Source organism: Podarcis liolepis (assembly GCF_965112155.1).
Source record: "Podarcis liolepis genome assembly, chromosome: 9".
NCBI classification, from domain to species: domain Eukaryota; kingdom Metazoa; phylum Chordata; class Lepidosauria; order Squamata; family Lacertidae; genus Podarcis; species Podarcis liolepis.
The window spans coordinates 3,858,962-3,870,952 of NC_139564.1; the positions used below are offsets into that span (position 1 = coordinate 3,858,962).

An 11,991-nucleotide genomic window follows, 5' to 3' on the forward strand; every position below is an offset into this window, starting at 1 on the left:
TTACTTCTCGTTTCAGGGGTTTTCACGGTAATTCTTTTGTTTTGTGTACATGCCTGTAGCAAGCAGGATTCGAACACAAGAGCTTTCTCCCTTCTCCAGCACATGGCATTCAGAAGCGCTGCTGCCTGTGACCTTTCAGGCAAAGCATAGCCCTATGTCATGAGGCACAAAGAGTGTTGTGTGCGTGTTGCCCAGGCTCTCCCCACAGTGCGAGGCCCCACAACCTCCTTTTCAAACCCCGCGCAGGTCTATGCACAATCTTTCGCTCTAATACTTTTGCTGTGGCTCCTCGCCTCCTCTGCCCCAGCCCTTTGCCAAATGTTCCATGGCTTGTTTTCTTGTTCCCCGATCCTCCTTGGGGAAGCTTAAATTGGTCACCTGGGAGCGCAGCACGGCCTCCCCAGGGACATCCCTCCTGCCATTTCTGAAGTCATCCAAAACACCACTGGAGTCTGGAGGGTCCCAATTAGAGAGCGGTAACCGGATCAGACACAGAGTCTGGCAGGGGACACATTAGCCGGCTGCGTACCTCCTTCTCCTCCTCCTCCTCTTCTGCCAAATTCTTGTTGATGTGTCTTCCACCGCCTGCCTTGCCCCAGGGAGAGCCTACTTAGCTCAGGTCTGCAAAGTGGCACCATCCTGCCCCCTGGAAGCCACTCTGCCAAATAGCACCCACAGAAAACACCTTGCTTGACTCCTGGGCCAGAAGGAGAAACACAACGGGCTTATCCACATTAATATCTTGCCCGTCTTTTTCCAGGCACAGACAACACCTTAAATCTCAGTGTCGGAACGTTGGTTTAATCCCATTTATTCATTTTGCCCTGGAGTTTTTCCTGAGGAAACCCACTCTTTAAAGCTGAAGCTCCACAAGCGGCAATTCAGCTTTTCTGCAGATTGCCTTTTGCTCCGATTGATAATAATAATAATAATAATAATAATAATAATAATAATAATAATAATTTATTTGTACCCTGCCCATCTGGCTGGGTTTCCCCAGCCACTCTGGGCGGTTTCCACAGAGACCAAAAATACACTAAAATGTCACACATTAAAAACTTCCCTGAACAGGGCTGTCTTAAGATGTCTTCTGAATGTCAGGTAGTTGTTTATCGCTTTGACATCTGATGGGAGGGCGTTCCACAGGGAGGGTAGACAGCTGCCCTGGATACAGAATTAACCTGTGCCTCCATGGACAGCTGTGAGTCCAAAATGACTCCCAGACTGTGCACCTGGTCCTTCAGGGGCACAGTTACCCCATTCAGGACCAGGGAGTCCTCCACACCAGCCTGCCCCCTGTCCCCCAAAAACTTCTGTCTTGTCAGGATTCAACCTCAATCCATTGGCTGCCATCCATCCTCCAACCGCCTCCAGGCACTCACACAGGACCTTCACCACCTTCACTGGTTCTGATTTGAAAGAGAGGTAGAGCTGGGTATCATCTGCATATTGATGGACACCCAGTCCAAACCCCCTGATGATCTCTCCCAGCGGCTTCATATACATGTTAAAAAGCATGGGGGAGAGGACGGAACCCTGAGGCACCCCACAAGTGAGGGACCATGGGTCTGAACACTCATCCCACCACCACCACTTTCTGAACACGGCCCAGGAGGAAGGAGTGAAACCACTGTATAACAGTGCCCCCAGCTTTAGATTGAGCTTTAGAATCACAGCATTGAAGGGTTGGAAGGGACACCAAGAGTTAATTCTGTGTCCAGGACGGCTGTCTACAAGCTCCACCTGGTATGCAGGCTGAGACCCTCCCTGCCTGCAGACTGTCTGGCCAGAGTGGTGCATGTTCTGGTTATCTCCCACTTGGACTACTGCAATGCGCTCTACGTGGGGCTACCTTTGAAGGTGATCCGGAAACTGCAACTAATCCAGAATGCGGCAGCTAGACTGGTGACTGGGAGTGACCGCCAAGACCACATAACACCGGTCTTGAAAGACCTACATTGGCTCCCAGTACATTTCTGAGCACAATTCAAAGTGTTGGTGTTGACCTTTAAAGCCCTAAATGGCCTCGGTCCAGTAGACCTGAAGAAGCGTCTCCACCCCCATCGTTCTGCCCGGACACTGAGGTCCAGTGCCAAGGGCCTTCTGGCGGTTCCCTCATTGTGAGAAGCCAAGTTACAGGGAACCAGGCAGAGGGCCTTCTCGGTGGTGGCACCCACCCTGTGGAACGCCCTCCTACCAGATGTCAAAGAGATAAACAACTACCTGACATTTAGAAGACATCTGAAGGCAGCCCTGTTCAGGGAAGTTTTTAATGTGTGACATTAATGTACTTTTAATCTTTGTTGGAAGTCGCCCTGAGTGGCTGGGGAAATCCAGCCAGATGGGCGGGGTACAAATAAATTATTATTATTATTATTATTATTATTATTATTATTATTATGCGCTGCTCACAAAAACAGCGCAGGGCCTGGCTCACAATGCCCCTAAACTGCTGCGTTCCCCTCCCCCAGCCACCCTCTGGCAGCCAAGAAGGATGCAGCAGGCACATGCCAGCCCCCCAAGCGGCGCTGGGCTTGCAGGGCTCCTGAGCTGCCATCCTCCCAGCTGCCTTCTAGCTGGAGGACACCTACGAGGGACTCGGTGGCTTGGGTGCCCTTCAGGCCCAGTGCTGCCCGGTTCGGGGCCTGGATCATGCCAATCACTTCCCCCTCAGCCACCCTCAGTCGCTCTGCCTGAGCTCCCAGCCCCCAGGCCGCACGTATTCAAACTGTGCAACTCTCTCTCCTCATAGCTGTGGGGCTTTTTGGATCCAATCCCCAGCATTTCAGAGCTCGGAAGGCGATACATGAATCTCCCTTTGCCTCCTCAGCACCCTGCAAGCTGAACGGGAAAGGAGATCCATCGTGAGGTTATAACTTAGGACTGTTTTATTCGGAGAAGTTCGGCCAGGAGGGCCGTTTACCATGTGAGCTGGAAGATTTTGATGGAGACCGGCACTAGGATCCTCTTTGTGAAGAAGAAGATGAGGATGGGAGGGACCAGGGAGAGGACGAAGGCGAAGAGCGAGGGAAGCAGCCGCCCGAAGAAGGTGTCCAAGATGGGCCGAGTCGACCTGGCGAACAAGACGATGGAGGGGATCACATGGTCGTAGATGATGAAGAAGGGGAGGAGGAGGAAGAAGAGGAGGACGAAGCTTATGCGGAGAAGGAGGTCGCAGAAGAAGAGCGTGAAGATGATGGAGAGAAGCTTCCGGAAGCAGCGGAAGATGCCTCTCACGGTGATGCGGAGGGCCATGCTCTGCCAAAGGGTCTGCCTGGGAGCTCACTCAGCGTGGGCAGTTGGCTGTGGAGACTCTTCAGCTGTGGCACCGTCCCTGCGAGGGAGGAGAGAGAGGACTGGAGGATCATGGGAGCACGAAACATGGGTTGGAGGAAAGACAGTTGCCCACCCACTTCCCACCGTGTCTATGTTTTGCAGTGATATAACTGATTGGACGCCATCCTGAAATTCTAAACAAAATGAAGGGTAGGGACTCAGCTAGGTAAAGGTAAAGGTACCCCTGCCCGTACAAGCCAGTCGTGTCCGACTCTAGGGTTGTGCACCCATCTCGCTTAAGAGGCCAGGGGCCAGCGCTGTCCAGAGACACTTCCGGGTCACGTGGCCAGTGTGACGAAGCTGCTCTGGCGAGCCAGCACCAGCGCAGCACACGGAAACGCCATTTACCTTCCCGCTATAAAGCGGTACCTATTTATCTACTTGCACTTAAGGGTGCTTTTGAACTGCTAGGTGGGCAGGAGCTGGGACTGAAAGACGGGAGCTCACCACGCCGTGGGGATTCGAACCGCCAACCATGCGATCGGCAAGTCCTAGGCACTGAGGTTTTACCCACAGCGCCACCCGCGTCCCTCAGCTATACAGCTGCATATAAAACGTTTCAGGTGTGTTTTAAGTGCAATATGCAATGTGGCACTAGATGGTGATAGTGAGCCTTATGGGAAATTCAATATTATTGTTATTTTTAAAAGCATTTTCAGAACGGTTTTTATATGCGTGTAGATTCCACCTAGGATTTGAACATGCCTTGATTCTGGAATTCTCTGGATACTGAATCCTGTGGCCTGTATCAGTCTCTATACTTGTGCAATGACGTTACAGATTTCCAAACATTTGCAACCAATAAGCAGTGGAGCAGTGGTAAGTTCAGGAATGGAAGGTTCCTCTACTTTATAGCCACAGCCACATCCCCTTCTAAAATTATACGAGCTTCGAAGATCGTACCCATATCTCATAATTATACAATAATACAGTGAAAGCTCGCATTGCGAATGTGAGTTGTATGGGATGCACATTCGCAACCCACAGCGTTCACAACCCACAGTGGCGCATCGGCGCATATGTGGGTTGCGATTCGGCGCTTCTGCACATGCGCAAAGCGCAATCCCCAAAACCCGGAAGTAACCTGTTCCGGTACTTCCAGGTTTTGGCGGGTCCGTAACCCAAAAAAACGCAACCTTAAGCGTCTGTAACCCGAGGTATGACTGTAATAGAGACGCAACCATCTCTACAGATCTCCACATGTTACCTTTCAGCTAGAGCCACTATTTTCCATGCATGTACATGGACATACGATTTGGAGTGCTCCAATCTCGTTTTTCCTAATTGACTTGTATTTTCCTATACACAGCAGAACTTGAGCACCATTTTTCTTGTAATGGAAGCGCCTTGGGTTTTCAGTGTTCCTCAATCCTTGGCTTTGCAGCATACAGAAAAACAACTCAGTGTTCTTCCCAAACACTTTCTCCAGCGTGACCCTAGGAGCCAATCCTCAGTGGCCGACTCACCTCCTTTCACTCTGATTGGCTCCCATCAGAACAAGGGGTGAGAAGGCTTCCTCTCAGTGGCTAAAGAAAATCCCTTTTCTTGCTGAATGGGCGGCTCTAGAACCCTGGAATTAGGAACCCTGCGGTAGAAACAGGAGCGGGTCTTCACCCCCTATGACCCCAGATCACGACCAGTGGCGTCGCAACAGGGGGCGGTGGGCAGTGCGCCCCAGGTGCTATGTTTCGGGGGGTGACAAGAAGGCACGCCACGGGGGCTCGCGGATGCGCAAGCAGCCATCACGCCACTCCAGCCACATATGGAGGATCCTCCGTTCACGGCTGCATCCGCAAGCACAGGATCCCAACGCTGGCAGCAAACTGCTACATACAGCACATGTGCGGCATGGCATGCATGCGCTGTACAAATGACGATGCACATGCGCTGTACATAGCGGTCTGCTGGCGGCGGTGCTCCAGCACCCTCCTTTACTGCTACAGCTGCAAGCAGAGGATCCTAGCACCATCCATACGGCACTGGATCGCCGGTGCCGGCAAACCGCTATGTACAGCTCATGTGCAGCATCACTACATACAGCACATGCGTCATACATAGCAGCGCCGCATATGTACCCTATGTAGCGACACCCCGCCCCAGGTGTCATGACGCCTTTATTCGCCCCCTGATCACGACACCTCTTCCAATAAGTCCTTGGTTCATCACCACCACTGAAAAGCCATAAATCTCCAGTCCTTCATCGCCTCCCCTTTTCTTTCTGATCATTATTCATGGAATCATAGAATTGCAGATCTGGAAGGGACCCGGGGGTAATCCAGCCCAACCCCCTGCAATGCAGGAATCTCAACTGAAGCATCCATGATAGATGACCATCCAACCTCTGCTTAAAAGCCTATGAGGAAGGAGAGATTGTGTATCTCTGCTCAAGAACCTTCGAGGCAGGTGTGGGGAGACTCTGGCCAAACAGATGTTGCTGAACTACAACTCCCATCATCCCCAATGTGTTTAGAGTTGTAGTTTAGAGATGAGCTTAGCAACACCTGGAGGTGTGGGTCAGCTACCTCTGCAGGTGCCAAAGGTTCTCCACACCTGTCTCCCAGGCAGTAATTTAGCCAGATAGAGAAGATTGCCCAAACCAGGTAATAATAACAAGCACTGGGCAAGGCATCTCCTGCCTGATTCTTTGAGTCAAGCCAACTTTCTGAAAGGGCTCGTCCACCCAACGACCATTTGTTCCAATTCAGCGCTAAACCGCAGGGGAAAGTGGCCATTTGTCAGGAGTTCTTCAGCTGGGATTCCTGCACTGCAGGGGTTTGGACTAGATGGCTCCTGGGAGTACCTACAATGCTATGGCTAAAGGTTTTGACCTTTAAAGTCCTATGTGGCCTAGGACCCATGTACCTACGGGACCGCCTCTCCTGGTATGCCCCGTGGAGGACCTTAAGGTCCACAAATGACAACATTTTGGAGGTCCCAAGTCGCAAGGTGATTAGATTGGTTTCAACTAGGTCCAGGGCCTTTTCAGCACTGGCCCCGACTCGGTGGAACGCTCTGTCACAAGAGACTAGGGCCCTGCGGAACTTGACATCTTTCCGCAGGGCCTGCAAGATGGAGCTGTTCCGCCTGGCCTTTGGTTTAGACTCAGTCTGACCTTTATGTTTCCCTCCCCTTATGGTCTTGATTTATCGGCTACTTTAAAATGAGACTGCATTTTAAATTGCATTTTAACCTGTATTTTAAATTGGGGTTTCCCCCCCCCTCTCTTTTTCCCCTATTATGTTTTTACTGTGATTTTATTGGTGTTAGCCGCCCTGAGCCCAGCTCTGGCTGGGGAGGTCGGGGTATAAATAAAATTTATTATTATTATTGAAGTGAAGGACATGAGGCAGGAGTTGATAATGCAGGTGAGCTGCACGCAGGTGAGCTGCAAGCAAGCTGCCGGCCAGCTCTGTGGAGGCTCCTTTTATTGACACAATATACAAACCCAGGCAGATACATTTTGGGCTGTGACCTTTACACTTCCAATCCCGAGATCGTGGGGTGGTACAAAGCTATTTTGGCCCCTGTTTCCATCTGAGACAAAGGTCTCAGAGACAAAGGTTACAGACTACTGAGACTGCAAAAGGCTAGACAGAGGGCAAGATTTCAGACAGCTGTGGCTTTATCTGTGAGGGGGAGTTTGCCCCACACCCCAAGGTCACGCATGCACACAACTCAGGCTGCCTGTGGGCAGGGAGTGTGCTCCGCACCCAGCGATCATCCCTACAATTATTATTATTATTATTATTATTATTATTATTATTATTATTACTCTGTGAAGTCCCAGGACTCGGGGACCGGGGAGTGGCAACAATGCTAGAGAGCAAAAGGCAAACAGGTGAGAGGGATCCTTCCTGCTTCTAACCTGACTTGCCCGATGCAGTGAAGTGGACCCACCTTGTTCCTCGCACCATCTGCACCTTGCCTGCTGTCCCATTGGCCTGCCTGCCTGACCTCACGCCCGACCTCTGTCCGTCTTCCAAATGAGTGGAGCCCTCTCTCCTGCCATGGTTCCTCAACAGCCTTGGGCCCCTGCCAGGGCTGTGTGAGCATGGCACCTCTGTCACCCTGTCATGCTTCCTTCCGGTGATGTCACAAATGGGTGTGGTCTTATTGGAAGGCCCAGCTGACTCCAGGCTGGCAGGAAGTGAGGAAAGGGCACTGGGAGGCAAGTCCAGCAGCGTGGTGTCGCTGCCGTTTGAGATGGTCTGAAAGCCACTGGACGTGGGTGTTCAATGGTTTAGGCTTTGGTGGTAAGCATCATTTGGGTCGCCAGCCCTTCAGAGAGATGCCACCCAACCTGAGAAGATTCAAAGTCAGCATGGCTGCATTCTTGAGCCAACTGTGTGATTCTGAGGCGCAAAAGGCCAATACAGTTCCAAGTTGTCCCAACATGAGCATGGTTTCCTGGTGATTGTTGTAGGAAATCTGCTAATCCCTAATTCCTGATGCATTCAGCCTCTGTTTGTAAAGACCCCTAATGAAACAGAGAGTCCACTATGTTTTGAGGCAGCCGGTTGCACTGTTGAGCAACAGGCATTGTTGAATATCCATCCTACTGTTTTGGGGAAATTGCAGACAAACATAACTAAGTACGAGACTAGTTAGTGCATGAAGGGGTTAAGACCACGGAGTGAAATTCCTAGACACAGCTAGGTCAACCCCCTCTTCTCCAATGTACCGTAGGTGGAAGTGAAACCTTCTCTTCCCTCTATCTCCACAACATGCAACTGACCATGGAAGATGTGTCTAAGCAAGCTGCAAGCTCAGAGCATGTGTTTGAAGCTATGTTGCTGTATTTCCTATTCAAGAGTATTCTGCCTGTGTTCTCCTTGCTGCTGCTTGAATAAATGCATGAATCTGACCTTTGAATTTGTAAGTAAAGCGTCTAAACTTATTTAGCAGTGTGTAGTCTGTTCGCTGCAAGAGGAGAAGAGAGAGGAGGGTGCTTTGCAAGTGGGTTAAACAGGACAAAAGCTTTAGCAGCCTGCAACCTTCTGATCAGCAAGTCCTAGGCTCTGTGGTTTAACCCACAGCACCACCCGCATCCCTGGTTTTCACCTACCTGGTAGCAAATTGTCACAACTTTCTTGGTATTGGCGATTAGGCATTGGTATGGTTCTGTAGGTGGGAAAGGGGAGGTAGCACCATCACCTGCCCCGCATATTGAAGGGAAGCCCATTAATGGATTCAGAGGGCGTGGCCCTGTCTGAAGCCTGGGGAGGTGAGGGCCTAAGGCACGCCCCATAGCAGTGACCCTGGGGGAGTTCCTAGTTGATGTGCATCAGCAGGACTCCCCCTACTGGTGGTTAACCCTTCCCAGACTTCAAGCGGACGGGCTGAAGCCAGATATAGTTGGTTAGGACCAATGCCTAAGCCAATACCGCTCATCACCTGTAACCAATAAAGTTATGGCCTTATTTAGCCCATTAACCTTAATAATCATGTCATGTGTCATTATTTCCACTGGGGGGGGGCGGAACTCGCCACGCAAGCAGGAGCTCAGACCATGCGGCTGGTTCATGTTGCTTGTATTGAGCTGGATTCTCGGGACTGCTGTCCTCACCAGGCCAGCCGCAGCAGCCTGAAATAGCTGGGGAGCAGGAAGAGGTGCAGACAGCAGCCGGCGGTCAGCGGCAGCAGCAAGGCACCCAGGAAAATCAGAAGGGCCCCGAGCACTTCGTTGTAGAAGACTTCTGTGGCGGGAGCCAAGGCATCCATGAAGACCAGGGAAGCAGGGACCATGCGGTCGTGCAAGACGGCGAGTGGGATGGAGAGGGAGACGACAACGTGGAACATGATCTCCGCCAGGAAGATGCTGTAGACCAGCACGGCCAAGATGAGCAGGGTCTGCTCCAGGGCCCCCAGGATCTTGCTTGCGATGGAACGCAGGCCGAGGAAGGTCTTTGACCTCGGAGACAGAGGGGCCTTCTCCTCGGGTGACACATTCAGCCTAGAGGGGGCAGAAAAGGAGGCAAGAGAACGCGTGACCTCGTTTGCTCTTTGAGGGTATGTGATAAAGCAACAGCCGACAGGGAACAAAACAGAAGGAATGGATTGTGAATTACAGTGGCACCTTGGTCCACAAACTTAATCCGTCCTGGAAGTCCATTCCAAAACCAAAGCGTTCCAAAACCAAGGTGTGCTTTCCCATAGAAAGTAATGCAAAATGGATTAATCCGTCCCAGACTTCTAAAAACAACCCCTAAAACAGCAATTTAACATGGATTTTACTATCTGATGAGACCACTGATCCATAAAATGAAAGCAATAAGCAATGAGCGGCAGTCACACAATCAATCAATCGGTAGCTGAACTGGGTTCCACACAGTCACAAAAACCAACAAAAGAGAGCCGCAAAAACAAAAACGCAAAATAAATGGCAAAAACAGATAGACCTCAGTATAACACTCAAAAAGGACGTGTGACACTCAAACTGGAAGCAAAACACTCAAAATGGGAGCTCACCCCGTTGCAGGGATTCAAACCGCCAACCTTCTGATCAGCAAGCCCAAGAGGCTCAGTGGTTTAGACCACAGCACCACCCACGTCCCTAGGTTACCTTAGGACATCCCTATTTTCATTGGCGAAATGTTAGAGGGTCTGGAGTTATGTGACCCCCGAGCCAAGGAGATAAGTAACTATACAACCTTTAGAAGACATATGAATGCAGCCCTGTATAGGGAAGGTTTTTAATGTTTCATTTTAATATGTTTTTATATATGTTGGAAGCCGCCCAGAGTGGCTGGGGAAACCCAATCAGATGGGCGGGATATAAATAATACAATTGTTGTTGTTGCTGCTGCTGCTGTTGAATAGGACATCCCTATTTTCATCTGAGGAATGTTGGAGGGTATGTATAAACCAGAAGTGAGAAATCTCAGTCCTAGGGGGCTGAATTTAGCTCCCCAGGCTAAGCATTCCGGAATCCTGGTCTGGATCGAGGAACGGATCTCCCATAGACATTATGCAGCCCTCTCCAGCTGGCCCTCAAAGCTCTCCCAGGCCACATTCATCACACAAAAAAGGTAAAGGACCCCTGGACGGTTAAGCCCAGTCAAAGGCGACTACGGAGTTGTGGCGCTCATCTCGCTTTAAGGCTGAGGGAGCTGGCATTTGTCCACAGACAGCTTTCCGGGTCATGTGGCCAACAGGACTAAACCGCTTCTGGCGCAAAGGGACACAGTGATGGAAGCCAGAGCACACAGGAACGCCGTTTACCTTCCTGCCACAGTGGTACCTATTTATCTACTTGCACTGGTGTGCTTTCAAACTGCTAGGTTTGCAGGAGCTGGGACAGAGGAACGGGAGCTCACCCTGTTGTGGGTATTCGAACCACTGAACGTTCTGATTGGCAAGCCCAAGAGAGGTATTTTGGCCTGGCTGCACTGTGTCCTTGGACTCTGAGCATGCCTCATGTTCACCTGTTTAGGTGATACAGGGATTGTACATAAACTAGGCTATTCTACTTTGTTGGCGTTCATCTGGCTCCAGTCATCTGTTGGAGTCTATGAGTCCTTGTGTTGGGATTTGCCCACTGAGAATCACCCTAAGAGCTCCACATACAGAGGCACCGCAGCAATCTCCTACTCACCGACTGCCTTCTGAACGAGCCATTTCTATCCCTGGGTGTTGTCCTCCCACACGCAGCCTGTCTTCATTCCTTCATCCAGATCTTTCCCCTCTCAGCTGGGCTCCAGCTCTTGCCAGCCAAACAGCTCTTGTGGCCTCTGCAAGGTCCATTATCCCGGTGGGACAAGCAAGCTGATGACCACATCACTTGGCGCTGATGTCATAAATTAGGTTGGGTAGCCCAGAGGCTGGCTAAAAGGGGCCAGGTGGTGGAAGCATCTCAGCTCCTTCACCCAGTTAGATCAAAGGCACAGGATCACAGGAAGCTGCCATATACAGAGTGAGACCCATTCACAGACCTTCTAAATGTCCCTGTTTCCAAATGTTCTACCACATTCCCTTGCTGGTGAAAGAATTGCACTGGTTCCCTGTTTGCTACCAGCAGGGGTACAAACTCCTGGGGGTCGAGCCCATTCTGAGATCCCCTTCATTTTGGGCTAGGGGGTGTTCCCCACCCCAAAATGGCTTTGGCCCAGTATACCTGAAGGAGTGTCTCCACCCCCATCGTTCAGCCCGGACACTGAGGTCCAGCTCCGAGGGCCTTCTGGCAGTTTCCTCACTGCAAGAAGTGAAGCTACAGGGAACCAGACAGAGGGCCTTATCGGTAGTGGTGCCCTCCTTGTAGAACACCCTCCCATCAGATGTCAAGGAAATAAACAACTATCTGACTTTTAGAAGACAGCTAAAGGCAGCCCTGTTTAGGGAAGCTTTTAATGTCTGATGTTTTATCCCATTATTATTATTATTATTATTATTATTATTATTATTATTATTATCATTAATTCTGTTAGAAGCCACCCAGATGGGCTGGGTGTAAATAATACATGGTGGTGGTGGTGGTATCCAAAAAGCACGGGTCAAATACATGTTGGAAGTGTAAAGAAAAATCATAGAATCATAGAATCATAGAATCATAGAGTTGGAAGAGACCACAAGGGCCATCGAGTCCAACCCCCTGACAAGCAGGAAACACCATCAGAGCACTCTTGACATATGGTTGTCAAGCCTCTGCTTAAAGACCTC

General features: G+C 50.5%; 2 protein-coding genes and 1 long non-coding RNA gene across 3 annotated transcripts; 1 reads left to right on the forward strand and 2 right to left on the reverse strand.

Moving 5' to 3' along the window:
* Nucleotides 1-2,865: 2,865 nt before the first annotated feature.
* LOC310685991 (uncharacterized protein) lies at nt 2,866-7,400 on the reverse strand. The gene is made up of 2 exons (XM_083459150.1): nt 7,234-7,400; nt 2,866-3,334 (listed from the first exon to the last, which is right to left on the reverse strand). The coding sequence occupies exon 2, from the start codon at nt 3,253-3,255 to the stop codon at nt 2,920-2,922; it is 336 nt and encodes a 111-aa protein (XP_083315276.1). The 5' UTR covers nt 3,256-3,334; nt 7,234-7,400; the 3' UTR covers nt 2,866-2,919.
* Nucleotides 7,401-7,476: 76 nt separating this feature from the next.
* LOC310686018 lies at nt 7,477-8,208 on the forward strand. The gene is made up of 2 exons (XR_014515644.1): nt 7,477-7,702; nt 8,023-8,208. It is a non-coding gene; the product is annotated as an uncharacterized lncRNA (long non-coding RNA).
* Nucleotides 8,209-8,852: 644 nt separating this feature from the next.
* On the reverse strand, nt 8,853-11,083 carry LOC310685978 (uncharacterized protein). The gene is made up of 2 exons (XM_083459137.1): nt 10,931-11,083; nt 8,853-9,289 (listed from the first exon to the last, which is right to left on the reverse strand). The coding sequence occupies exons 1-2, from the start codon at nt 10,951-10,953 to the stop codon at nt 8,899-8,901; spliced, it is 414 nt and encodes a 137-aa protein (XP_083315263.1). The 5' UTR covers nt 10,954-11,083; the 3' UTR covers nt 8,853-8,898.
* Nucleotides 11,084-11,991: the final 908 nt, after the last annotated feature.

Excerpts from the sequence above, each read along its gene's own strand:
- LOC310685991 (XM_083459150.1), bottom strand. The coding sequence starts at position 3,255 with ATGGCCCTCCGCATCACCGTGAGAGGCATCTTCCGCTGCTTCCGGAAG.
- LOC310685978 (XM_083459137.1), bottom strand. The coding sequence starts at position 10,953 with ATGGCTCGTTCAGAAGGCAGTCG. Across the intron at positions 9,290-10,930 it reads GCTCGTTCAGAAGGCAGTCG|GCTGAATGTGTCACCCGAGG; the intron begins GTGAGTAGGAGA and ends TGCCCCCTCTAG.